This window comes from Parus major, chromosome 18, assembly GCF_001522545.3.
Source record: "Parus major isolate Abel chromosome 18, Parus_major1.1, whole genome shotgun sequence".
Taxonomy (NCBI): domain Eukaryota; kingdom Metazoa; phylum Chordata; class Aves; order Passeriformes; family Paridae; genus Parus; species Parus major.
Window position 1 is genome coordinate 8,372,770 of NC_031786.1, and position 27,408 is coordinate 8,400,177.

General features: G+C 43.7%; 2 protein-coding genes across 2 annotated transcripts in view; one reads left to right on the top strand and one right to left on the bottom strand.

Moving 5' to 3' along the window:
- Positions 1–17,013, bottom strand: part of OGFOD3 (2-oxoglutarate and iron dependent oxygenase domain containing 3) — a 34,635-nt gene extending 17,622 nt beyond the window's left edge. The window contains exons 1-6 of the mRNA XM_033518789.1: positions 16,702–17,013; positions 16,206–16,459; positions 11,639–11,714; positions 11,000–11,042; positions 4,816–4,880; positions 4,159–4,215 (exon numbers count right to left, since the gene is read on the bottom strand). Coding sequence (XP_033374680.1) covers positions 4,159–4,215; positions 4,816–4,880; positions 11,000–11,042; positions 11,639–11,714; positions 16,206–16,459; positions 16,702–16,784 — 578 coding nt within the window. The 5' untranslated portion in view covers positions 16,785–17,013. The remainder of the gene's footprint in view (positions 1–4,158; positions 4,216–4,815; positions 4,881–10,999; positions 11,043–11,638; positions 11,715–16,205; positions 16,460–16,701) is intronic.
- HEXD (hexosaminidase D) lies at positions 17,009–26,650 on the top strand. The gene is made up of 12 exons (XM_015645733.3): positions 17,009–17,120; positions 17,468–17,577; positions 17,668–17,755; positions 18,466–18,630; positions 19,702–19,885; positions 21,172–21,243; positions 21,977–22,172; positions 22,828–22,910; positions 23,691–23,769; positions 23,847–23,948; positions 24,456–24,545; positions 25,378–26,650. Exons 1-12 carry the CDS (start codon positions 17,055–17,057, stop codon positions 25,544–25,546), a joined length of 1,404 nt encoding a protein of 467 aa, XP_015501219.1. The 5' UTR covers positions 17,009–17,054; the 3' UTR covers positions 25,547–26,650.
- Positions 26,651–27,408: the final 758 nt, after the last annotated feature.

The window sequence follows — 27,408 nt, forward strand, 5'->3', positions numbered from 1 at the left end:
AAGACCCTCCAGTGGTTTTGGTTTGTTGCTTTTGTGGTTTTTTAATTCTCAGAATATCAAGGAAAAGAAACTATGTCTCCTGTGGCCTAAGCTTGAAAATTTGTCTCCTTGCCTCAATAATTCCACACTTATCCCACTGCTGGTTAACTGCTAAAAACAATGAAGTCTTTCATATAGATATTTTAATTGAAAGCAGGTAAAAGTAAAGTTGTACCTTCATTAAAGTATTGCCTCTGAAGAACTTTTAACAAGTTTTAAACCAGCTGGTGAATTCCTTGGCACCATGAAATTCAGGGTTCTTGGTCAGCATATGTATTGGTATTATTAATAGATTTTTTAACATGAATGCAAGATATCTTTCACAGTTACAGTGTACCAACAAGATAATCTGAGAAAACACATTTCTGGAGTTGTACATGGAATTACATTAGTAGGTTTGCATCTTCCATTACATTTCTTCACTCAATAGTACTGAACCTCAGCATAACTTTCTTTAAAGTTCTTCCCAGGTATTTCTCTAGGGAACTTAAATAAGTGACTAAAAGTGACTGAAAAGTGACTAAAAAGAAGTGACAGAATTAAAACAAGACCTGTGGTGTGTGTCTACAGGCTGTGAAAGTCATCTCTTAAAATGAACAAGTACTAAAAAATACTGAATATTCATTCTGTTCACACCTAGTCTCTCACAAGAAATAGAAATAACACACACAGACTGGATTTTTTGACCTGTCACACTTTACATTTTTAGGGTTCAATTCAAGCTATTTTATGTGTGAGATATCAAAAGCATTGAATGAAGTCAGAGGGATTTTCAGGGATATATATGGCTGCATGAACTGATGTTTCAAGTTCAGAGCTACACAGTGGTGGAGTTTGCAAAACTGACACCAGAAAAGAACCTACAGCTCCTTCCTCTCATGCTGGGGGAGGCTGATCTTGCTGTCTGCTTTCCCTGAGGAGCAGGATGCAGGAAAGGCTCCCAGAAAGCATTAAATGCAATTACTTGTTTTGTGAATTGAGAACTTTGAACAAGAATTCATAGACACAAAGAGCAGAGCAGCTGATTCCCTGGCCCCTGCATCAGCCAGGAATAAATCCACTCCCAAGCAGTCAGACCACAGTCTTGACATAACTAAATCTCCAGCAGCTGTCCTGCTCTGCAAGGAGTCCTCCCTCTTCCTTCAGCCTGATTCATTTGCCACTTTTAAAAGCTTTTTGTTAAGGTTTGCTGTCTGCTGTTTATAAGGCTCTGTTAAAGGCTTGCTCCTCTTGGAGACTGCTGTGCGATGCTTTGGGCAGAATGTGTATTTTACAAAGCAAACAGGATGCAAAGCCCTGCTCAGAAAGCCAAATACAGCACACAGCTGGTTTGAAAAGTAGAATAAGGTCACTTTTTAGCCTAGAAAAACCCTTCTGTACAGTCTGTTTTCTGCTGGCCAGGCCATTTCAACATTTATCAATATCATGACTGCAGGTTTTTCATTCCCAGCCCTGCTGTCCCAAACATAACCTAGTGGCAAAATACTTAAGGACAAAAACATTGTCCTTCATGTGTAAAACAAAGTGTTAAGATGTGGTGGCTAAAGCCAAATTTCAGCTCAGAAGGTGCAATCAAGCAAGGAATGAATGAACCCAAAACCTGGGAGAGCCACATTGTTCCTTCAGCCTCTATGACCCAGAAGCAGCAGGAGCCTCCCTTCCCTCACTGCTCCTGGCCCACTGGCTCTTCACAACTGTTGGGAGAATTCTGGTGGACTGTGGCTACGAACAAAATACTTCTTTCATGCTAGAGAATATACACATTTGTTTTCATAAGCACAGCAACTCTTGCCTCATTCAGACTGCAATAACAGAGCTCTGCAGGTGCAATAAATGCTCCCCCCACACCTGTCAGCAGCAGCCTTTGTCCATTTGCACTGAGTGATTGGAAAATATCAAAATGCTCACACCAGACTCAGGGAAAGGCAGACCAGAACTCCCTGAAAGGAGCACACGACCACCAGATTCTGTAAAAACAGTTACTCTTTTGGACTTTGAGTGATGAGGAAGAAAATTAAAAAAAAAAAAGCCAGTGAAGTAGCTGGAAGTTCAAGGAACACACAGCTTGAGAGAAGGGAAGTTCACTAGCTTGCAAAGCTGCCAGCTTAATGTAACAGCAGCAGCACAGAGAGCTCCAAGTGCCACTGAAAAGCTTCTGTGAGACACAGGCTCTGCCAGACCAACACAAAAAAATGCAGTTAGGAGCCACTGCAAGGTGTGATTCAATCATGGTGACAGGAACACTCAATCCCACACAACTCCCTGATTATTCCACTTGTCAGCACTGTCCCAGGGAGCTGACAAAGCAAAGGCCTCCTGCAGCCAGAGAGATTTAGCAGCAATCACACACAGACTGACACAGGCAGAAAGCAAACTCACAGCTCCTCCTCTGCTCCTCACATGTCTCTGCCTTCAGAAGCTGTAAGGTTTTGGGAATAAAACTTTGATTGTGCTGTTTTCCGCTCAACTCACCCTTTCCACCAAGCATCCTGATTAAAGGTCTCCTTTCTGAATAAACATTTCATTTATTATGTGGAACAAGAGGGATTGCTGTAATGTGCTTGGCAGATGGTGGTTAAAGTATCAGCCTAGAAATCATAATTTGAGTCTGCAGCAATGTAATTTTGACTGAGGCAGTTTAGAAATCAGCCCCCTGGCTCAGGATGGCTTCTCATATATAACATTCATTATTGTTGCAATCAGTAATACTTAGACATGAATTACATTCAGTTATTTCTCTCAAGAGTGTATTTTTAAAGTGACCTTGGTAGGTAAGGGAAAGAAACGAAGATAAATGCTCCCAAAAATAGCATAAAATAATTCATTAAGGCCATAAAGTACTACAGCCCATGTTAAAGCACTGCCATTAATAGGAACAGAAGCATTTAGTAATATATTTTGTATCAGCTTCATATCCAACAGACTGAAACATCCCCTATACTGGCATGAAATCCCAATGGAATATTGACATTCCCTAGCAGCTGTGTCATCTCACAGCATGAACTTATAAAATTATTGAAAAATTGAATGTTCCTGTTCATGTGAAACAGACATTATACATTTTCTTTATGCAAATTTCAATAGTAACCAAAGAATCATCTATTTTTTGCAATACTGGGATCAGAAGTGAAAACATTTTAATGAAGCTCCTCTATAGAGGCAATGACACCTAAAAACAGCTGTTAAATAGAAGTAAGCTTAATGTGATTAGTATTTTAGGATTATATTCATTAATTACTATTTTAATAAGACTAATAAATCCATTTGGCTACTTAACATTCTTTCCACCACTAGAGGGAGGTCAGATTCCTTCACACAGACAAGATAAAAAAAGGCCAAAGAGTTAAAATGTTCAAATTAAGGACATTTTAAACAATGAGAAACCAACTGAAATGCATAACCAAAGAATTATTGTGTCTAGTCAACAAAGAATGCTTGTTCCTAAGCTCTGGCCACACACCTTCCCAGCCACATGGAACTCATCAGGTTTGTTGTGTTTGTTAAGTGCATGAGCAGGGCTGCAGGAAAGCTGAGAGCATCAGATGCCAGAGCTGCTCCATTATAGAGCTATTTCATCCTCTGGCTGCTTCTCCAGCCAGAACATGAGTCATCTGAAGTTCTTCCACTTCCTGCATGACCATTTTTAATGTTTTGCTACACTCTGCCTCAAGAAACCCCAAGTTCCTGATGTAAAATAGCCCAGAATTGTGTCTATCATCTCACACAACCCCTTGGATAATGTGTGAAAGGGAGGTAATGAGGAAGGATTTTCCATCTCAGCTCCCCATGTTCCAGCAGATCCCCACAGAGCTCAGATGAACAGCTCTTCTTGCTGGAGGGAGGGAAGTATTTGGTGCTGCCATCACCCCAAGTACATTCACACCATAAAACTGTGCTGATGTGGCTGATGCAGCTCAAATGTTGTTTATCAGTCACCAAAAAGTCCTTTTACTTCTCTTCCTCAAGCCATTTTATATCTCAGAGATTATTATTTTGAGCTACAAAATCCTGTGTATGAATGCAAAGGGCAATCCCTTCCCAGCCTGCACTCTACAAAAAACTCAGAACCATAAAAATCTCTGGTTTGTGGTTCATTCAGCAGTTCCTGAAAATCTTTACCGGTATAATGCAAAATCCTCTTCTGTGAAGATGTCTTGAATTTTGTCCCCAAAGTACCTGAAAAATCAAACAACAGTCTAAAAGAGGAGCTGCTGAATCAGACTGAGCAACAACAACCTCCTCACCCCACCCATGCTTCACCCACAATCAAAACTTGAGAACACAACACCAAAAAAAATCTTACAAATGCTTTTGAGCATGATGTCCAAAAGCAATGAAAAGATCAAATGTTAAAAGATTGAAGGATTGAAATGCTGCAACTGGTAATGGCATTCCTCAGGCATTAAAAAAATCCCTTCCACATCATGAAATAAGCACTTGTTTTTAAGGGTTCAGGCTATTTGATTTCTTCCACTGCTGAAAAACTAAACTATAACTGTGAAAAAATATTATGATTAGCTGGTGCAAAAACATAAAAATAAAGATAATGGCAGCTTTCAAAGTGCCCAGTTCAACAAAAGATCCATTTTCATGCCAGGAAAGCTCTTTAACTGGTCATGGAAAGTCTGGTGAATCCAGCCAACTTCCATAATTTCTCATCACTAATCCCAGCCTGGGGGCTCAAGACTGGAAAAGGCAGTGGGCAGGGAAGGGGTGTGATGACAGGAAGCCAGAGATTACAATTATTATTTTTATTATTACAATTATTATTATTACCTGTACAGATTAACAAAATGCTTCCCCAGGGAAAGAGCTCCGGAGTGTAAGTCCAAAATTGATGCCTGGAAAAGGAAACAAAGAAGGAAAAATGAGCATGAAAAGGTTTTAGCATTATTTAACTATGACCTTTAATAACAGCCCCAAGTTGACTCTCACTTTCCACAGCCTCCCAAGTAAAAGTAGTTCCCAGCCTTTGGGTTCACAATATAACATTTATTTTACAGCTACAAACCTCCCTCAGATCCCTGCAGAGATTATTAAGGTACTATGAAAAAAAGCACAGGACTGCTGTTCTTGAGATTCAGATCTGACAGGGATTTCCCTCATGGGCTCAGGGTAAATCACTGTGCTCCAGAATCCCTTCTTGAAGACATTTCCCTTCCACACAAAGATGACTCATTTTCCAGTATTTGTGAGGTGCTCCAGTAGCAGCACTAATATTTATCTTGTCTTGCATTTTTTATTAAAACTTCTCCTTCACCATGAGATCCTGTAAACTTCTCATATTTAATAAACACATTAAAAGGTCTGTTTAAAAGTACAATTAGAATTCCAAGGCTTACTAGGGCCAAACTTTATTTTTCTCAATTTCTAAGGTGCTGTGAAAGAAAACCACACAGTGAAAAGATTGTTCACATAGGATAATTCAATTAATTTCTTCATCCAATTCAAGCCAAACTCTTTCTGAGCTCCCAACAAGCTGCAAAAATTAATATTCAGATTTGCCAGAAGAGAGAGCTACCTCTTAGATTCTAAAATGTTTCTCTAATTTAATAAAGTACACTTTTGTATGTCTCCTGCTGTCCACAAAACACATGTTTGTTCTGCATCAGTTCAAAAGTATTTAAAAACATAACTAATAGAAGTCTTTTTGTCTTTTACACTGGAAATATCAAAGAACAACAGTTAATTAATGTGACTGGCACTGAATGTACAATATCTGGGCACTCATCTTGGAATTTGGTGTTGTTCTGATGCTCCACAGACCATTCACATTATTCTGATAAAATCCCAGCACTAATAACACTGGTGACAGAGAACACACTCCTAAAAAATCCAGAAATCTCTGCAGCCTCAATTGCTCTGAGCTCCAGAGCTGAATCAGGGGAACCCCACTAACAACTCTTATTACAAGAGATAATAACAACTTTCTTTTAAAAAAACTACACAAATAATCTCATTTACCCCTTAAAAATACATAAAGTAACACATTACTGGAGTGTACACAGCCTGAGCTCTCAGATCTGCTCTCCAAAAGCTTCAGAGGACTGTTAAGGAAACAAATAATCTCACACTTATGCAAGAGAAGCTCTTGTACTAAGCTTTACTCAAGCTTCAGAAGCAAAATACATTCATCTATTGGTTTCTGTTCTGCACAAAAATCCAAGCCACAGCTAAAAGAAGTAAAACTGCTCCTGTGTAGCTTCAAGTATATGTTTGTGACCATATTAAAGCAGATTCTAAGAAGTACCACAACACAGCTGACATGAATTTAATTTGCCTTTCTAACTCTTTCCACATGCTTTTCAAACTTACACATTTTCTTCTCACTCCCCAAGCTCCAGATGATTACAGTTAGGAAGATCCAAAATAACAAAATGAATCAATGAAAGACATCCCCAAGAACTGTAGTTATTCATAGCTGAGAAGGAAATAGCTACAAAGCCTAGAAAAGACAGATAAAGGCTGAAGAGGGAATCTGAAAAAGAAAGAATATTCTGCAGGGTTGTTTCAGACATGGGAAAATGAGTGAATAAATGAGTGACTTTCTTACATGTGAGCTCAGAGCTCTTTGTTTAACAGCTACCTGGGCAAGAAACAGGAACACATTTATTTTAGCCTCTGTCATTTCAGAATATTAAACATTTTCAGCATCATTTCCAACACTGAGAATAAAATCTTGGTTACTTCAAGCCCCTCTCTGACCACGGGCCAGCCTGCAGTTCAGGACAGTGTTCCCAGGCTGAAGGGTCTACAAGGATTGTGTAAAGATGGCAAACACACTCCCACACCCCTGTTTCTCAGACTTGCTCAACAGAACTACCCCCATATCCTGGTTTACAGAACTCTCTATAGAAGTGAAATAGAATTTTCTTAAAAAAATAAAAAGCACAGGTGTGTTCTTCTGTACCTTCACTACTGTTAGTCCCATATTCTCCACCCTCTTACTGCTGAAAGAGTTCCAAAATATGTTCAAGTACGCAGCACCTCTCAGCTTATGGCAAAAAGGATCAAGATTCCCATTTTGGAAAGCCTGAAGGGCCCTGCCTTTGTTCCTCACTAGAAGGGATTGTCCACCACTAAATACCTGCTCACATCCACACCAGCTCCTCCAGCCTGTCAGAGGTTTTATGTGATACTTTGAAAGTGAGCAGCAGCCATGTCACCCAAAGGAGGAAAATGAGAAAACCTTAATTTTACTGTCTCTAGAGGAGCTGGCAGCTTCCAAACCCTCCCCCAGAGCTCCTGTGGGAATGCTGACACAGTCCAGCTGAGAAGAGGGATGAGAATGGAGGTGCTACATGAGGACACCAAACGTGCTGTCACTGCAGGCAGCCTCACACACTCTTCAGAACAATCCCACCTTCAAACACCCTTCCCTCCTTGGAGGAGCAGCCAGCCAAGGCTTCTGATCCTAGAGAAACTCCTTTTGCAATTACACTGATTAACGAGGACACACGAGGGTAACCAGCCTGAGTTACACCTCAGCCAGCCTGGGGAGGCTCAGGTTACTGCTGGGGAACTTAAATGCAGTATTTGGCTACAGAGTCCAGCACAAATTTACACCAGACACAGACTGGACACAACCAGTTCCTCTCCAGCTTCCTCAGCCAAGATAATCACATCAGCACAGAGCTGGAAGGTGGAAGATGCTGCCAAGTGCATTTTTCACCCCTCAGTATGTGTTTCCTATGCACTAAAAAGAGGCTCATTAGGAAGGAAGAGAAATCTGCAGCCTGCAGTAGAGGTATGAGATAGGACCAGGATTCATTCTGCACAAGGAAAGCAGAGCTGGCAGCATTTTGAGGACTTCAGATTTTGGCTGGAAGGGCTGAAAGGAGAACAAGGGATGTCTGCAGAACCACTGTGCTGGAGGGGCCACAGCAGAACCTCTTCTTTGGTATCACACAGTTTGTTTGCTTCTCCCAGTGACTAAACAATTTAATTTTCCCCTGCAAAGGGAGGTGTGAGTGCCTGCTCCTGCCAGTTGTGCTGGAAGGCAGGACACAGACTGCAGCTGACTGCCTCACCAAGGGATTTCTCGTCTGGGGCTTTGAAATAAATACAAATAGGTGTAAATGAGTTGTCTCATTTACACCAAAGGGTTACTATGATGGCAGCACCTACAACACATGAGTGAATGAGTCAGGACTGAAGTTTTCATACAAGCAGGGGTGATGTGCAGAAAAATAGCAGGGAGAGAAGAATTGGAAAATCACAGAAGGTTGAGAAGGGAAATATCATTATCTATATGAAGAGGAAAAAAGCTGAGGCAAACACCAAGACAACTAATGCAATTCCCATTCTGTGAATAAGGAACAGGGTATAAAATGACTTTACAGACACAGATGTACAAGGGAAAGCAGCTTGCTGGTGGAGAAAATATTCCTGTTTGGGTTCTGCTGGAAGTTAGACCAGAAGATTATTATGCCTTGTCTAGCTCCACTCCGTGTGTCTGAATAAATAAATATAAACCCAGGAAAGTTACAAAGGAAGATAAGAAAGCTCAGCATGACAACTGGGGTGTGACCCCTGGGAGGCTTCAATAATTCAGATGTTTGTCAAGACTTTCTCAACATAAAAAGATGGAATGGAAAACAAGTTTTGGTGCTATGCTCCAATACTCCAAGGAAGGGCAGCAAACAAAGGGAGGAGAAAATTGATAAAATCACAAACTGCAAGTTTAGGCCCTTAAATTAATAAATTATATCTAGACACACAGGCACAAATCCACTTCTGAGAATTCAAAATATAACAACTATGACAGAAAAAAAACCAAAAACCCCAGACATGTTGTTTACAAAGGGGTTAAGAGGAAACCCTAGACAATGAAAATGCAGTCTGAATCCCAATAGAAGCCTGTAGAAGTTTTATTTGGAATAGCAAAGAGAACAAAGTTAGCTAAAGTAAGAATTAAAGATAATTACACAGCAACAGTAATATTGAGGTATTTTAAAGGAAAAATTAGTCTTAGAGCAGACATAATTGGACAGGATTATCCAAACACTCTAAAGCCAAAGAAATTTAAAGCAACAAGCCAGACCTACTCCAAGTGGTTGGAAGCTTGGGAGCACAACATAGCTGGATGGAGTAAGGCTTGAAATATTATTTATGCTCTGTGGGTTAGAGACTGGAAAAGATGAAAGGCTCAAAAAACAGACAGTTTCATCTAAAGCCCATCAGCAAAAATCCAGCAGGATTCCAATGGTATCTGAGAGCCAGGATAACAGTGCCAGGAAAAGATTTGCACCATGACACCAGGAATACAGACTGGCACATGGGAAAAGAGAGAAAGGTATAAAAGAAACTGGGTAAGGAGAGTGCATTTAAAGGCTTCTGCTGAATATGATTCTGTGAGAGCAGTGAGGCCCTGGCACAGGGTGCCCAGAGCAGCTGTGGCTGCCCCTGGAGCCCTGGAAGTGCCCAAGGCCAGGCTGGATGGGGCTTGGAGCAGCCTGGCATAGGAGAAGGTGTCCCTGCCCATGGCACTGAATGATCTTCCAGGTCCCTCCCAACCAAAACCATTCTATGACTCTTAGAATTTCAACTTCCCAGAACCACTGGGCAGCTCTTGTTTCTAACATCATTCAGTTTTTATCCATTATTTTGGTTAAGTGCTCAATACAACATTACAATTTCTTCTTGAACCTCTCCCTAAGGATTAAGAGCTCACAAGAACTTCCTCACATTTACAGATGATGAGACATGTGAGAAGGCTTGGCTCAGAGCCCAGACCTCTCCACAGACATCAGATTTTTAACAGATTTATTTTATCACAGCAAGAGAGAATCATCTTCCCCTCCCTCTCATTTAGTTCCCCTTAAAAAAAACCCAAAAAAACAAAAGCAAAATGAAGCTTCCAAAATAACAGAGATGATGGATTTAAATTTGTCTGTCACTCTGGCTTGTTGTTCAATTAATTCAGCTCTGGGCTTTGGGCAGCAAGTTTATCTCCCCCTCTCATCTCTTCCCAGCTTTCTCTGCCTCAGTTTCCCCAGTTCCTGACCCCCAGCTGGAGAACAGCTTTCTGTGGGTCTCCAGATCCAAGCTCCCCGTGTTCCACCTGGCCATTCTAATCCCTCTTGGTGGGAGTGTAATGAAAAATCCCACACAGGTCCCAAAAGCAGAGGAAAGCAAACCCAGGTGACAGCCCCAGAAGCCACACTGGGGGTCCCAACAGGCACAGAAATCCAGGGAAAACAGCAAATTATGCAACCACAGAACTGAAAAAAAATCCAGGGGATCCTAACAGAACTGAACACAGAATGTTAAACATTTTAAACATATTGTTTGACATGGGCAGCACTGCTTAAATTTCTGGGTTTATATTTGTTGCAGATCTTTCTCAGCAATCACAAGGACAATAAATTCTTAGTTTTCCACTGAAACCTTTCTTCTTTTTTTGCTTATGTATCTCCTAATTCAGCAGAGACCTAAAGAAGTTGTTGTGTTTACAAATACTCAAGAAACAGCTCCTGTTCGCAAACAAAAACATTCTGAGAACAAAGCTGGGGCAAAGAAATGAAAATAAATGTGCTTGTTAAAGATAAGTGCAATTCTTTCAATTTGAAAAATATGATTCCATGAGCTACTTAAGACATTACATTTTTTTTTGTCACTACACAAAATCAATCTTTACATGATGCTGTGAACCATTGTAATTTTACTTTCAGAAGTCAAACTTTTGTAGTTCTGCTATAGCAACTCTTTCCAGATGAACAAAAAATCAGTTCAAGAGAGATGCTAGAAATAACTAAATACAAGGAAATGATTATATTGCAGAAGTCAGGAATTATACTGCTAGAAGAAGTATTAATGGGAAATAACTTTCCAAATCAATTTTTTTCCAAGTCTGAACAGAAGGAAAAAATCTCCATCTCCTCACCTCAGCCCCAAAAAATGCATTTATAATCTTGACTTGGCAGTAAAAGAATGTAGAAAATAACAGGACACTGCTCACCCCTCCATCAGATCCTCCCAAGGACAGTCCCCTCTCTGCTATTCTGCAGGCAAAACAATAATCTCAGATGAAAACTGAAGTCTGATTGTCCTTTAATGTCCTTATTTACAACATGTAACTCCTCAGAGAGTGGTATTTCATGCATCAGGTATAACTCAACCAATAGCAGCTCCCATTTATTTGAAACTGAACCTTCCAGCCTGTCATGAAAATAAAGTATTTGTTTTGCAGCACATTTCTGATCTTGCAGCTCCCATCCACAAATCCCAAAAATATCCTACAAACAGTCCCTTCACAGAGAACTACAGGGTCAGCAGCAGCTGGTGATTACCCAGACAGACATAGCTGCAATAAGGTTTACATTGTTCTGTTCTGCTTTTAAAGGCCAAATGGAGGCCAAGTGAAAATCCTTTAAAACTTATTTAATTAATTTTCCTTTCTCTGTGTCAAGTGTCATGCCCCTCAGAGCCAGGCAGATTCTCTGTGAAAGAACTGCCCTCACTACAGTAAAAATGGAAAATGGCTTTAGTAACAAAAATTTCATGTTTTAATCAATCTATCCCATCCTGCTCACCCTCAGATTGGCACAATGTCATTAAAGTCAGTGATTTTAAAAGTTAAAACTAAAAGAAGAATTACCTACGAATTCTTTCAGCTTCTTCCCTTGTGATTACAGCATCTGTCACACCTCTTCCACACTTCCTAGGAGTGCAACCTGCAATACAAAGAGGAGGAAAATAACCCATTAAAACCACTTCAGCCACCTGAGGGGCACGTTTTTAAATGAGACTTTGCAAAGAAGTCTCTCTTGAAGTCACTCTTGAAGCACACAGCTTGGATGTAAAGGATTTTAAAAGTCTCCTAAATTTCATTGCTAAGAAATCTAACATTAAATTTTAAAAGCTCCTGGGAATAACAAGTCAGCAGCAAGAGTTCCAGGTGAAGAATATATGAAAGTTCTTACAAGTCTGGTTGACAACAATCTTCAGGCAAGAAGAAATAAGATCAGTTCTGAGCCACCAGAGACCTTGGGATGTTACATTTGGCACTTTTTTGAGGAAGATCCATTTACAGATGTAAATCCCCAGGAGAGATGGGATGAGTGTGTTTTCTGACACCTGCCAACACACTCAGTGCTCCTGAACTGAGTGTTCACTTCAATTATTCATCAGAAGACAAAATTCCTGGAAATAAATCAATCAATTCACCCATGGAGACAAAAGCATCAGTCTGCTCTGATCAACAGCAACTCATAAAACAGTGACCAGGCTGATGGGAGAAGTATTGCCAGAAGTTTGAAGGAATTTCCATTTCCTATTTCTGGATGTACCCCAGCTAAGCCTCAGGTGGGCTACAAGGGGAAGCTGATGTTCAGCTAGAGAAGAGCTAGGAATGAGTAAGCTCAAAGGAGAAATTCAATACTCCAGGACAAACCTGGCTATTGAGAGATTCCTTTCTACAAAATTCTGCAAAGATCTCTGATTTCAGATGAGACTTGTTCCTCTTCCAGTCACAAATATCAGCACAACTCTTACATTTTTGGAAAGGCCACTGCTGGAGAGTCCAGGCTTGGCAAAACTACAGGATTACCTCAGCTAATTTTTACATGTCTGGGGTCTCTGAAAGAGAACTGGCAAAGAGTACTGGAAGCAGGAGGTGTTCTGAAAGCAACAAGCATAAGCTTTCCCAAATGGAGAAAAAACTCCAACAAACAAAGAAATGTAGTCAAGCACAAAGCCAGTCAGGTACCAAGAGTACAGCACAAGCTCTGGGTGAATTCTAAGGAAAAATCAGAAGAGTCTGGAAATTATTTCAGCAGTTAGAGAAGTGTCCCCTCTGTCTCCAACCACCATGGCACATGTGAGCAAAGAAATGTCGAAGGCATACCCAGGAGAAATTCAGATTAGTACTGCAAGTACCTGGTAGCTTCCACAAATTTGTGCGCAGTAGACACAAAAACATCCCTTTATTTGATAAGGCACCATCAGCTTTGGCTACCAGGTAAATCAAGGTAAAGGAGGAACATATTAAAACGTGTAAAGCACAAATACTGCCACTGGCCCCTGCTCCCATTCAGCACAAAAACCACAATGTAACACAAAGAACCAAGTGCACAGCTGTGTCTGCTACTTAGTGGTATTTAGCCAGGAACCACTCACTGCTGAGAGAGAATTCACAGGAGAAAAAAAGCTCTGCTAAGATTTTCCCTTGAGGCACAGGATCATAGAACAGTGTGGCTGGAAGGGACTTTGGAGATCATCTCATTCTACTCTCTGCCCTGGGCAAGAAACAATCCCTCTCCAAGCCAGACAAGAGCAGGAAAAGATTTACAGCTGCCATCCCTACAGCAGTCTGAGTTGGACCTTTCCAGGCTTCTCTGCTTTCCACATCCCCTGGCCTTGTCCCTGGAAAAGCACCTTAACTCTGTCGCCTGGGCAGTGACCATGGATGCTTTGTGCACTGACACAGAATGTCAACACACAGCAGAAATTAGATTTCACCACACTCAGTGGCCACAGTCGGTTTAAGTAGTTAACATTGTCTCAGGAGAGCAGAAACAGCCAAGATCTGCCCACAGAGTTTAGAATGCAGGTGAGGCCGTGCTCACGTAACACCCTACCTTCTGCAAATACAGTAAGTTAAGTGCTTGGCCTCTGAAAAATAGCAAATTTTATTTGGTTGGAAGCATGTTTACAGGCAGGCAGGGCTATGGAAATAAATCCTGCTCTGACACCAGCTACCAAATCACTTGAAACAAACTGGAAGCAGGGACAGATGAATAAATAAAAGCTCATTTTAGCTGTGGAAACTTCACAGCTGAGCATCAGACACTGAGTGGTGACAGGAATGTGCCTCCTCCTGACATGGAGCCCGCAGCTGTGGGTGCCAAACCAGGCTAAAGACTGAGAATGAAGAGCTACTGAGTGACACAAACCTATTTCCAAAGTGCCTAAAGCTGCTGAGCTGATCCATAATCCACATTTTCTGCCTCACTGGGAAGTGGGGAACTGGACACACACAAAATTCCTCCACAGCTCATCACCACCCTCGGGTGGGGAAAAGCCATCACAACTCGGCTTTAATTAACCAATTAACAGAGCAATCACAGAACTTCAGCAGCAGCACCAAGCAAACATCTGATCAGAAAGGCAGTCAATCACCCCCATAGCAAGCCAAGAGGTGAGGCCTCATCCTGCAGTCAGCACTTGCTGCTGCTCCCCAGGACACCCCCAAAAATAAAGAACACATTCATTCCTGCTCCTGGAGAGATGTGCTTCAAGTTCCTGCCTTCCTTGAAGTTCCAACCTTCCTTACAGCAAAAAGAACAGAATGAAAAAGAAGGACTAGAAAGAAAACAGTGAAAAGGATAATTGGATGGATGACCCAGACCACAAGTCCACAGCTCAAAAAAATTGTTCTTGCAAACCAGGGCAGGGAAAAGTAAGGTTTTGCTGGTTTGGGAGGGTTTTTTGTTGGTAAACAAACACTGCAGTAGCAGAATCCAGAGACTTTTAGCCCCAGTTCAATCATAACCAAATCACCAGCTGCAGTTTTCTCTGGCCTTGCACTACGCAAACATAGCCAGCAGCAGTTTCCCCTTATAGTAATTATAAAAAGTTAAAACGTTTTCTTCGTGTGTTCTGTCAAAAAAAAAAAATAAAATTACCTTACCAAGATAGCATTTTTATTGTTAGCTTCCTGACATCAGTTTTCTTGGCCTAAATAACATTTGGGATGAATCCTCAAAAAAAAGGATGCTACACTGAGGAAAAACTATGTGACCCCAGCCTCCACATAAACTTCTCTTTTATGTCACAAGTCTTTTTGACCAACAGCACCAGGACCAGCCACCTGAAGAACACAGGAGGCTGCAATTTGTCAAACACTTTCTATCAGAACTGGCACAGAAGAAAGTTGAAAACTGCAGAATCACAGAAGAGTCCAGGTGGGAAAGGACCTCCAAAGATCATCTGGTTCTGCTTTTTGTGGTGCAGAGAGCCTGGATAGGATTATCTAGCACAGTACTCAGTCACAGCCTGGAAACCCTCAGTCACAGGGTCTGCTCAGCATCCCTGGGGAGGCTGTGCCAGTGACTGAGTGTTCTCTCTGTAAACTTCTTTTTATATCAAGATGAAACCTTGCCCAATGCAACCTGCAACCACTGTGCCTTGTTTTCTCCGTGCAGCTCCTTGCAAAGGCAGAACTTCTGTCCTCTGCAGCACCCCGTTAACCACTGGAATATTGGGATGTGTTCTCCCTGAGCCTTCTCCAGGGAAAGGAGACTTAGCTCCCTGAGGTTTTCCTTATAGGACAGGTTCTCCAGCCCTTTGATGACCTTTGTTCTTCCTCAGGTCACAGCAACTTCTTCCAGCCTCCAGCTTTGTGTCAGCGTTTCCTCAGCCACAGTACCAAGCAGAGATACAACCACCAATTTGGCTAAAAACTACCTCAGAATTTTTTTGGTTTTTTATCAGATTCAACAGCTTATCAGTCAGCACACAGCCAGACATACAGGAAAAAAACAAGAGCAGAGCTGCTCTCTGGCAGCTGTACCAACTAAAAGTGTTCATCACAACACACTGCAAATCTGAAAGAGAACATCAGCACTGCTCATCCATGGAAGCTGCAAGTCAGACCCTCACTGCTCTTTGTCAGAGAAGATTAAAATCTTCCATGTCTCTTGAAGAACCGACCTCAACACTTCAAAGAAGTAAGTGCCAGGGGAACAGGTACCAATTTGACAAAAAACTGGCTCAGCTGAAAGACACAAAGACAGAAAAGTGCTTTGCAGGCACCCCCCCAAAGCTACTGGCAGACACACATCTCAGAACAAGAGTGACAAAAGCTGCCACTTGTGCAGTCACCACATGCTGGTGGCACAATGTCCTGGATCAGTTCCTCTCCATACAGTATGGTACTGTATGGTACTGACCAGCAGGAAAAAAACGCTCACAAACCTACCAGAGGAACCAACAGAGTATGAAAAGAAACTAGAAATTGACTTAGCAAAAGGTTTATTTCATAGAGCCCTTGCAAAGCAGTTTCAGAAGGGAAAAACCTTTCAGAATCAACTTCTGGGCTGGCCCGAGAGACACAAACCCTTGGGGCTTTAGGCAAGAGACAGTGCCCAGTGTTTTGCTGGAAACACGGGAGTTTTGCAGCAGCCAGGCACCACCATCCACCCCGGGCAGCCCAGTCCTGTTACCTGCAAAGCGTTTGTGGCTGTCGTAGTCCTCCGAGCAGGGGATCTCGATGAATTTGTCCCGCAGGTTGTCGCTGCGATGTGCCAGCACCTCGGTGACCCCATCTGCAGGGATCCCACCCTCGGGAATCCCGTCCTGGGTGCGGAGGCGGCTCCAGACCACGAGGCCGCCGCCGGCCGCGGCGGAGAGGAGGAGGAGGATCGCTGCCTTCAGCCACCTTCCCCGAGGATCCTGCTGGGATTTGCCCTTCCTGGCGCTGCGGAGGGAGCACAGAACGGGCACCGTGAGCGACGGCCGGTGCGAGCGGGGAGGGACATCCCTGGCCCCCCACACCCGGGAGCCCCGGGCCTGAACACACGCGTTACAAACAGCGCTGCCCTCCCGCTCCCGGGCCCGGCGCTGCGCGACCGCCTCCCCACCGGGAGCGCCTCCGGGCTTGGGCACCGCCACCCCCGGGACAGGGGGCAGGAGGTGACGGCCAGGGCTCCGCGCTGGTACCTGCTGTGCCGGCGGTCCCCGCGGCCCGGCCCCGGCCCGGCGCTGTCGAGGCCGCGGGGCAGCGCCCGCCGCTGCGGAGCCATCGCGCCTCCTCCGCCTCGAGCGATGCGCTCGGCGCGCCTCGCCGTGGCCTGCCGGAGTGCCTGCTTGAGGAACGCGCTCGGCCGTCGAGAGGGAGTGGAAGGATCCAGCGGAGGGGCGGCACCGGGACACCGGGACAGCGGGACAACGGAACACCGGGACAGGGGAGAGCGGGCGGGCAGCGCCGGGATAGCAGGGCAGGGATAGCCGGGCGGGCCGGCCGGGGTGTGCCGGGACACCCGGCGGCAGGCCAAAGCAATCGAGGTTAGAGTATGCGGCGGCGGCTGGTGCACCTGGACCTGAAGGGCGCCGCGCCGCGCGCGCAATACCTGGAGCAGGTGAGGGGTGAACATGGGGCAGGTGAGGGGTGAACGTGGGACGGATGAGGGGTGTGACAGGGGCGGGTGAGGGATGGGCCTGGGGCAGGTGAGGGGTGTGACAGGGACGGGTGAGGGATGGGCCTGGGGCTCGTGAGGGGCGAACCTGAGGGAGGTGAAGAATGTGTCTGGCACAATTAAGGGATGTATAGGGCTCAGGTGAGGGGTGTACCTGGTATGGGTGAAGGATTCATTTGGCTCAGGTGAGGGATATACCTGAGGCAAGTGACAGATATGCCTGGTGCAGGTGACAGGGGCACTGGTCACAGCCCAGCTGCATCCCCAGTGTCCCCTGCTCCCTCCCGCAGGTGCTGCCGCTGCTCCGCACCCTTGGTGCCACCGGGCTGCTGCTGGAATATGAGGACACCTTCCCATACACGGGGTCGCTGGAGCTGCTGCAGGCCCCCCATGCCTACAGGTAGCACCGAGTACCCCTCAGGTAGCTCTGGGGACCCGCAGGTGTCCCGGGGCCGTGCCCAGCGGGCACTGACGTGTCGCTGTCCCGCAGCCCCGTGGAGCTCCGGGCGCTGCTGAGCCGGGCGCGGGAGCAGGGCCTGGACGTGGTGCCGCTGGTGCAGAGCTTCGGGCACATGGAGGTGAGCTGGGGGTGCTGGGCTGGGCGAGAGCTGGTGTGCTGAGCCGGCAGTGCCCGGGGACATCTCAGGATGCAGTTGGAAGAGCATTGCCAGCAGGGTGGGGAGCGATCCTGCCCCTCTGCTCAGCCCTGGTGACATCTGGAGCACTGTGTCCAGTTCCAGAAACTGATGGCCAGGAAGTTCCACCTGAACATGAGGAAGAACTTCTTTCCTGTGCAGTGACCAAGCCCTGAACAGGTTGTCCAGAGAGGGTGTGGAGTCTCTCTCACTGGGGATATTCCAGAGCCCTGTGGACACAGCCCTGTGCCCTGTGCTGTGGCTTGACCCTGCTGGAGTAGGGAGATGGAGCCAGATAAGCCACTGTGCTCCCCTCCAGCCTGACCCATTCTGGGACTCTCTGCTGGAAATTTCCAATCCAAGTTCTTGTGCTCCAGTTATCCAGCTCTGACAGCTGCAGGATTTGACATCAGGGTCACACTGTAGTGACTTCCCCATTTCCTTTACCCACCCTGTGAGGTGCTTCATGGTCAGAGCACCATATGTTCTTCCCAGCACTGGGGAGCAGCAGCTGTGCCCCCAACCTGTCCCTGGGGCTCAGACAAGCCAAGCCTCAGGTTTAGCAGGACACCTGCCCTCAGAGCCTTGGGGACAGGAGGACGCTGCTGTCCCCTGGTGTGGCAGCTGCCCCCGAGCTCCCCTTTCCCTTGCAGTTTGTGCTGAAGCACAGGGAGTTTGCCCATCTGCGGGAGGTGGAGGCGCTGCCCAACGCCCTGAACCCGCACAAGGAGGAGTCACTGGCACTGGTCAAAGCCATGATTGACCAGGTCATGGCCCTGCACGAGGACTTACAGTGGTTCCACATCGGATGTGATGAGGTGGGACTTCTCTTGAGCTGGGAATGTTCTTTTGAGGAATGATAGCAAGGGCTGAGGCTTCTGCATTTCACTGTTGCCCAGGCCATGTTTGGGTGGGATTTTGGGGACAGAAAACACCACTTGAGCCAGAGTCGAAAAGTCTTTTTGACAAGAAATTATTCCAGTAACACAGGTTGCCATTTCCGTAGATACAAGTGTAATATCAAAGTATTGAAAGCAGCTTCTTAAAGCTAACAGTGTTTGGGTTTAAGTCAAGTGAGTATTTGAAGTGAGATCTCAATTAGAGCTATTCTTTAAGAATCCAGTAAGTTTGGTGTAAGATATTGGCTGATTGTTCTGGTCAAATTACTCAGAGTAAACCCTTCTGTGGTTGGAAGTGTTAGGTTTCTTACCTTAGTAGTTTGTCCCCTTGAGAAAGGGAATACTCAAGCTTGTCTTTCTCATAGTTTCTTAAAACTATCCTGATGGCACACAGATCCCTGGAATTCCTTATGACCACTTAATTGTGATATTAGTTTAGCATTTTATATCCTGTTGTGTTGAAACTGATGGGAAGGTTAGACAGGGAGCTGTAGGCTTTTATAAAGCAAAATACTATTTATGTAGAATAAATAAAACCTGCTCTAAACCAGCAAATTTTAATTCACTCTTTGAATGGGACCAAGAATGCTGGGCCACACTTGGACATTGCCCCAGGCTGCTTCTAGACTCACATTTGGATGATCTTCCCCAAGATAGGAACCTTATTTTATCTACCTCAGGTCCTGATGGGTTGCTGCCTTTGAAGGGAATAAATGTGGTGAGAGCTACTCCCAAGGACAAACATTCCAAAGGCAGATATAGCATATAGATATTTTCATTTCTGTAGGAAAATTCCCTCAAGTGGTGCACGTAATCATGGCCCCAGTCTCCTGCAGACTGAGAGAAATGCTTGCAATGTCTTCAGCACTGAGGGGTGCTTTTGAATGTGTCCACTTAATGGGTCACATCTGGACAAAGGTTTTGAATATTGTCTACCTCACTTTCTCTATTTCTATCCAAGAAGTCAGGATGATTTGCTTGGTGTTTCAGGTCTACTACCTTGGCGAAGGAGAGGAGTCACAGCAGTGGCTGCAGCAGGAAGGCAACACTCCAGAGAAGCTGTACTTATCCCACATAAAAGCAGTTGCCACTTATTTGGCCTCTTCTTACCCCATGGTGACACCCATCGTGTGGGATGACATGCTCAGGGGCATGAATGAGGCAGCACTGGCAGGTGTGTGACCAGCCATGGGGTGAGGCAGATTTACACAGGCACATAAAACAGATTGGTTGGCAGCTGAATGTAATGAAAACAACAAAAACCTGGCAAGAGTGGAGGTGTGGACTGTTTGACTAGAGAATAGAAGCACTCAGTCCTTGGCTGTCACAGAGTCCCTGTGTGAGTGTGGGTCAGTCTGAACACTTCAGTTTTCCATCACAAAACGCTCACCCTGCAGTGGCTGCCATCACTTCTATTTTCCTTATACATTAAAACAACAACTTATTAACATCTGTGGTCCAAGTCTAAATCTCTGTCCCTCTCACCACCTTCTAATGTTTATTGCTGCACTTTGCAGCACCTGATCCCAAGTGGTGCAAACTCACACAGAGAAGCTGCAGCCCTGTGAGCATCTTTGTGATCATGGTGCACATGGTGAGGATTTTGATACTGAAATGTGGGCTAGCTCCAAGACCTTGACATCACGAGTCTTGCTTGTGGAAAAATATCAAACCACTGCTAAATTTTGAGTAGTCTGGGCACAGATGGAGTTCCAGCATTTTCAGAGCCACCTTACATGGCTACTGTAAACAGATTTAGATGGCACCAGGAAAAGCTGTGCAGCTCATCCAGCAGTGACTGAGCTATTCAAGGCTTTGATAGTGGGAAATCATCCCCAAAAATGCAGGTGGGACCCATGGAGTTTCCACAAGTACAGTACAGCATCTAGTGCACTCTACTGCCACAATAACAGGATAAATAAATAAAAACATGATGGAGTTAAATATACTGAATTTCTGCACAATTTACTGCAGTCAGTTTCTTTATCAGTCAGTCTTGCAGGTTTAAAACTAGATGAGGAGTTGATTATAAAAGGAGTTAAAGCTAAAATTGTATCTTTACTTGTACTTGAAAAGCTACCTTTTGTGCAAACACAGCACAGGCTGTGTTTCACTGTGTAAGTGAAAGGGTGAATGTTACTTTTGAATTTAGTTAAATTAGGTGTGTAGAGCTTGTAGCTTTGCCAGTGGAATCCAGCTGGTACACAGAGAGATGCGAGGAGCTAAGAATGAGGTGGGCTTGGGGCAAATGGGATCTCTGATAAATTGTCACTGTTCCTCCATTTAATGGTGGCCCTGAGCATGTGCCAAGTTCTGGCCAGGCTGAAAATGCCATGGGGCACTCACAGCTGTAAGTGACAAGTCATAGCTGTAATCACATGCTACTGCAGCAGGAACCTGTACTGAGTTCTCATTTAACCAGCTGTTTTCCATGATTTTGAAGAGCTCTGTTCCTTTCAGAGTCCGGGGTCCCACAGCTGGTGCAGCCAATGATCTGGGACTATGCAGCAGACATCGATGTGGAGGGCAAAGGTTTGTACTTCTCAGCTGAGCTGTGTAGAAGCAAAATAGCTAAAGCAAAATTCTATCATTAAAACCTACCTTAGCTGGACACCAAAACATTTTGGTTCTATTGAATTGTTTTTTATTGCTTTAATAGCATAAGGACAGCCCTTGTTTGATTTTACATCATAGCTGCTATTACTTGTTTTCTTTTTCTATTTATGTTTTCTCTATGAATGACTTGCATTGTAGGCTGCTTAATTATTTTCAGCAGAGCTGTGGAATCACTGATGGGAGATTCAGAGGTTATTTACAAGCACTGGTACATTAATTCTCCTTGCACTAACCCCAGTAGGAGCACATAACTCTGTATTGAACAGCTCTAAAAAGAAGCTTCAGGGCTTCATACATCTATAGAATTCAGAGGGAAGCTCCTAGAGGCTCCAATCAGGCATCTAGCATTAGTGCAAATATTTCTCTGCTGCAAGAAGAATCAGCTGTCAGATCTTGTTTGTGCTTGTTACAATCTCACAGCTCTTAGCATGGTATCAATACAAGGGAGTGGAATACAGTAACTGGCCCATGAAAATAGGAGAACAGCCACTCAAAAGGCTGCTCAGAGAGGGTGTCAAATTCCCCATCCTTGCTGATGCTCCAAGCCTGACAGGAAATGGCTGAGCAGCCTGTTGGATCTGGAGCTGTGTTCCCCTTCACTGAAGCACTGCAGTCGAGACTGTGCGGGTCCCTTTGTGTCTCTCTGCAGTGCAGCTCATAGAGAAGTACCGCAGGTGTGGCTTCTCCAAGGTGTGGTTTGCAAGTGCCTTCAAGGGAGCCACGGGAGTGAATCAGTCTCTAACACTGATTGGGCACCACCTCAGGAACCAGCTGGAGTGGCTGCGTGTGGCCAGGAGGAGCCCGGCTGATGTCCTCGAAGGTATCGCACTGACCGGCTGGCAGAGGTGAGGAACAGCCTTTTGCGTGGCTCCAGAGGTCACAGAGAAGCAAACTTCCACCCAAAATCCCCAGGAATACAGGGAAGCTGGGGGTTTAGAAGGGAACTTTGCAACCCTGCAATTCTTGCTGTCACTGCTGGGCCTCACCCCCAGGCTATGAAGGGTGGATTTCAGAGTTGGAGTTAGCTGTACAGCACTAAGCAGCAGGAACAGTGGCTTTGGGGACACCACCACCAGCAGCTCGGGTTGGAAGGCTTGAATGGATTTTGTGCCACCTTAAACTGCTCATAGACACTGTAGTTCATGTATGGTGTATCTATCTGAATGTCTGATGGGAACTCAAAACCAATGAAATCCCATAGGAGATGAGAATTTGATAATGTAATGAAGGAATTAAATATTTTTATGCACTCAGGAGATCTTAGGGTATACCTGAGAGCTGATATCCAATTTCTGACCCTAATTTGCCTTGAGAAGAGACTGATTTTTATCTGTTCTTACTAGTAAAACAGGAATACTTCTCATTTTAATACTTCTTCTCTGAGACAAACTGATGTTTCTAAAGCTCTTTGATTTTTAGTGATTGAAATACCTAAAGTTCCCATTTATTTAGTATTCTCTAACAGTAAAATGTGCAATTAATGAATGTTTTTTTACATAGGTATGATCACTTCTCTGTTTTGTGTGAGCTTCTCCCTGTGGCAATTCCATCACTGGCCGTGTGTCTGCAGGCACTAAAGAATGGTACAATGACAACTTCATTCTCTCTCAGATAATGCCTAGCACAGGAGTGAAGTGGCCTTGCCCTAAGATTGGCATGGGCTTTTTATATTTTGAGGTGGTTTGCTGAATTGATCATGGCCTGAATTATGACCAATAAATTACAATTTGCAGTATGAGAGCAGAGAAGCCTCTTTGCATAAGTATTTAAAACAGCCATTGTATCCTCTTCATTTATTGTGATCTAATGCACAAGTGGTCAAAAACATCATGCTTATATTAAAAAATAAATTTAAGTTGCAGAATTGCTTTTCAAACTGATTTGAAACAATAGTGATATATGAATGAGACAAATTTAGTTTAGATTTAGAATGTGCTCATGTGTAAAAGTTTTTTTAACTAATTGTTTATCTTAGAATGGATCTAGGGAGGACACTGTCTGGTAAAATACCTTCTGTAGTTTCTGCTTTCTTTACAGGGCAGTTGCCAACAGAATTTTTCTTATTTCCTTATTTTCAAAATAAACCCCCACAACCCGCTGCTTTTAATTAAGGCACTAGAAATATTCAGCACCCTGAACAGAAAGCTCAGAGCTAGGAAGTGCTCACCTTGCACAAGACAGCTGTGTGAAAGACAATGAGCTCCTCCTTCCACCCACAAGTGTTTTTTCCTTATTTCCATCTTTTAAAAATTGTTCACCAAAAGGGAACTACTAAGCCAAGGCAGAATACTCCAGAAAACCCCCTCTGTATGAAGATTCTTGTCACTTAGGCTACTTGACTCATTTCCACTGTCTTCTGCCAGGTGGCTATTCTGAACAGGTTAAAGAAAATGTGGAAAACCTCCTGGGAATGTCTAACCTGGAAATTGATACTTACATGAGGTAAAATTCCAGCTGCAGAATTCAGGTGCTTCTCCTTGTGTGGTAAGTTCAGAAACTAACAGATCCTCTTTGGACAGCACAAGTCTGGGGACCTTTCCTGGGAACACTATCTTCACACTTGTGACAGAAGTTAGTTTCTACCTCAAGTCATCAGTGGATGAACTTCTTGAAAGGAACAGGTAATGAGGTTTCTGTTGATTCTCTGCCTGGCTGTAGGACTGTTGGAGCTGTATCATCTCAAAGTGGGGCACAACTCCAAAAAAGTGATTTAAATATCAAGCTCTGCATTTGAGGTGTCACTGACACCTCAGCAGAACATAATATTTAGATAAAAATTTAAAATAATTTAGCAAAGTTCCTAAATACTGTATGCTGCCTTACTTGAAGCATCTAGTTCTTAATTGCCTTTTACTGCTATTTAAAGTTAAAATGAAAATTTTGAATGGTTCAGTTACAACGGAAAGGAGCTTGAAATGAAACTTACCCTGCAGCAGATGCTCAGGTGATCATCTGCCAGGAACACTTTCACAAGCTAATTCCAAAGATCTAGAGACTGAAATAAACTTATTCCTCAAGCATCATCATCTCTGTGCAGGAGTTCAGCTAAAGCCTTCCCCACCCCCCTGGCAGTGACAAACAGATGTTGCTGCTGTTTCATCCCAGCTCTCACCAACATGCATTTTCAGGTATGTCACAGGCTGGTTCAGCCCCTACCACAGGAGAAGGAAGATTATTCATCCTATCATAATGCACCACTTCCAGCCAGATGCAGTCAGGTAACACCACTTGTTTTGCATTACAGGGGAAATAAAATCTGATATATTTTGGGAACTCAGGTACAGTGAGTTGTGAGCCCTTACCTCATTCTATAATTATCTTAGAAACAGTGGGATTCAGACGAAGTATCCATAATATGTTTTTATCCATGTTTGGGTTGGACTTCCCTTCCAACCCAAACCATTCTACAATTCTAATTTTATCTTTGCCTTCTGTTGAATGAATTCTGTGAGAACAAGTACAAAACTGGTCTCCAAAAGCCTGTTCCTTGTTACTCCTGTACAGCCCTGCTGCACCTGAAGCCTTGGTCTAGGAGCTCACCCTGGGCCAGATTCCAGGCAGGGCTTGGAATAAAGCCAGGCCTTTCCCCTGCTCCCTGTCACCATGGGCTTTTCAGAATTTGTCCTAGACATTTTGCCAATTCATGCTAAAAAGTTAATTTATACTCCTTTTTTAATTTTTTTTCTGCTATGATAAGGTGAATATCCAACCTAATCTACTCTTTCTGATAAAACCCAGAATTCCCAACAAATCTCACAGTGAGTTTCAGTTACACTTAAAATGTGTAGAGTGGTTTATTGAACTCATATTTTGGTACTTTAAAAGTCTTTGCATGAGGAAAGTGCCAAGATTAATGGAACTTAAACAGAAACAGCATCAAGCTTTTGCCATCTGAACAAAATCAAGTCCTTTGGGCTCTTGTAATAGTTTCTTTTCCTGTAAAGTGTTTTTAAGGACAGTACTCCCTTGCAAAAGCCAGTAAACTAACCCTCCCCTGAGGCAGAGCTCACCTGCAAATGTCATTGTTTCTTCCTTCTCTTTTCTGCTCAGTCTCCTCTCCAAGTGGAATGCTGTGGTGCAGGACCTCACTGTAGCCATGGAGCAAGTTTTCCACAGCTGTGCTATAGAGGAATGGATGGAGGAGAATGTCCACCCCACCCTACAGAAGCTGCAGCAGGTGGTGGATGATTTAGATGAAGCAATAAAAGCACAAAATTAGGGGCATTTCAATTAGTCTGACTCATTCCCTGGGAAAACATGGCTAGTGAAAATCAGCAACTAGTCCTTCAGCTGGAGTTTGTCATCTTGAACTGTGGTTAAACAAAAGTGACCTGAAGGCATGAAGGAATTTATCAGCATAAAACACTTCAACTCAATTTTCCTGTCTTAACACATGCTGAGCCTTAATTCACCTGCCTGTAAGTCAGGTTTGCTCCTCTTCCACAACGGAATGCAGGAGTGAGTCACAGCTCACTCTCCTCCAAGGCAGGAGAAAAAAACAAGTTTCTTCCAAATTCAGGATTTGTAGCAACAGACTCTTACATATCAATGACCTGGCAAAGTTCTACCCTAATATTTAGGATACTTGAAAAATGTCTGGGTCATTATGTTCTGTACCTTAACTCCTTCACGTTCAGCTGTGCTCTGAGTTGTGTCCTACCATTCCAGCACTGGCAAGCGGGAGCTCCTGAGGCAGGAGGGAAAAGTGCTTTAACACACTGGGCTGCTCCACTGCCTGCCAGAGTCCCACCGAAGCTCAGCATACTCTCATGCCCTCAGAAAAGCACCACCCCACTCACTGAGGCATCTGTTTAGCTGTTAAAACCTGAAACTGCAACCTGCACTTGCCAGGTTTGTCCCATTTGAGCCATGACTAAAGCTACTAAATATAAGGAAAAAATACTGGTTTATTCTGGTTTTATGTCAAACTTGTCATAATATATAGAAGTATATTTTGGGGACTTGAGTGGAGAATTGAAATACTCACCAAAATGGAAATAATTCAGAAATATGGTAGTTATAGTTACATGTTATTCCATTGTGAATATTCAAAATATTTATTTTTGTGCTTCATTCATTCCTTTCTTGAAATGTTTTTGGAAGCACTGGTATTGAAATCTTCTTGGAACCAATATTGATATACAGAAAGTAAAACTACACCATAAGACAAGCTTCAAGTGACTCAATGAGAGCCTCAGTAACTGGGCCACATGCAGATCTGTATCTAAAAAGAAGAACAAATTACTATGTAGACCTGTCACATAGCTTGAGCTAAACAAGATCTTAATTTATTTTACTTGAATAAAACCTTTGATACTCAAAATGTTTGTTGAAGGATGCTGCTTTTTTTTGTGTGTAGCATGTTGGTTTGGTTTAAAGGAGGGAAAATGGAAATCTCACCAACAGAGAGTTGGATCTATCAGCTTATATGGAATTAAAAGCTGGACTGCTGCAAGTGTCAGCAGGGTCACTTCAAATCAGGTATCTGGGCTTCTTATGTTCTGTCCTTCCCCTCATGAACTCCTTCAGTAGATCAGTTCCCAGTAATAATTCACACAGCCATGAATCTTTTGATAACTTTAATTAAAAACAATACAAAATACTACAGCGACGCAAAACAAGTTATCAAAGTTGTTTTTATCAATGAATATTTTTTAAAAAAAGACAATACAACAAGGCCTTGCTGCAATTCTAATTGCAATTTTAAAGTAAAAAAAAAAAAAAAAAAGGCAATTTCTAAATATTTTCCAGAAGTATTTTTGCCTCCCAGCCATCTATGACACTGTCAGAACTAGCACTCTTTATTTATTATGTGAGCCAACTGAGGTTTTGCTATCTGTGTAACTTCATAAATGCAGCCTGAGAGTCAGATCTCAACTATAAATATTTGGATTTGCTTTGAGACTTGCACAGTTGATGCCAGGTATGGGATGTTTCATTGTGAAGCAGTGGAGTAATGAGGTTACACCTTACACAAAGCAGTGCTCTCCCTCTGCACAGATGCACTCTGGCTTTTGCTCACTGCAGCTGCCACAGCCCCATCCCCATCCCACCACAGCCCCATCCCCATCCCCATCCCCA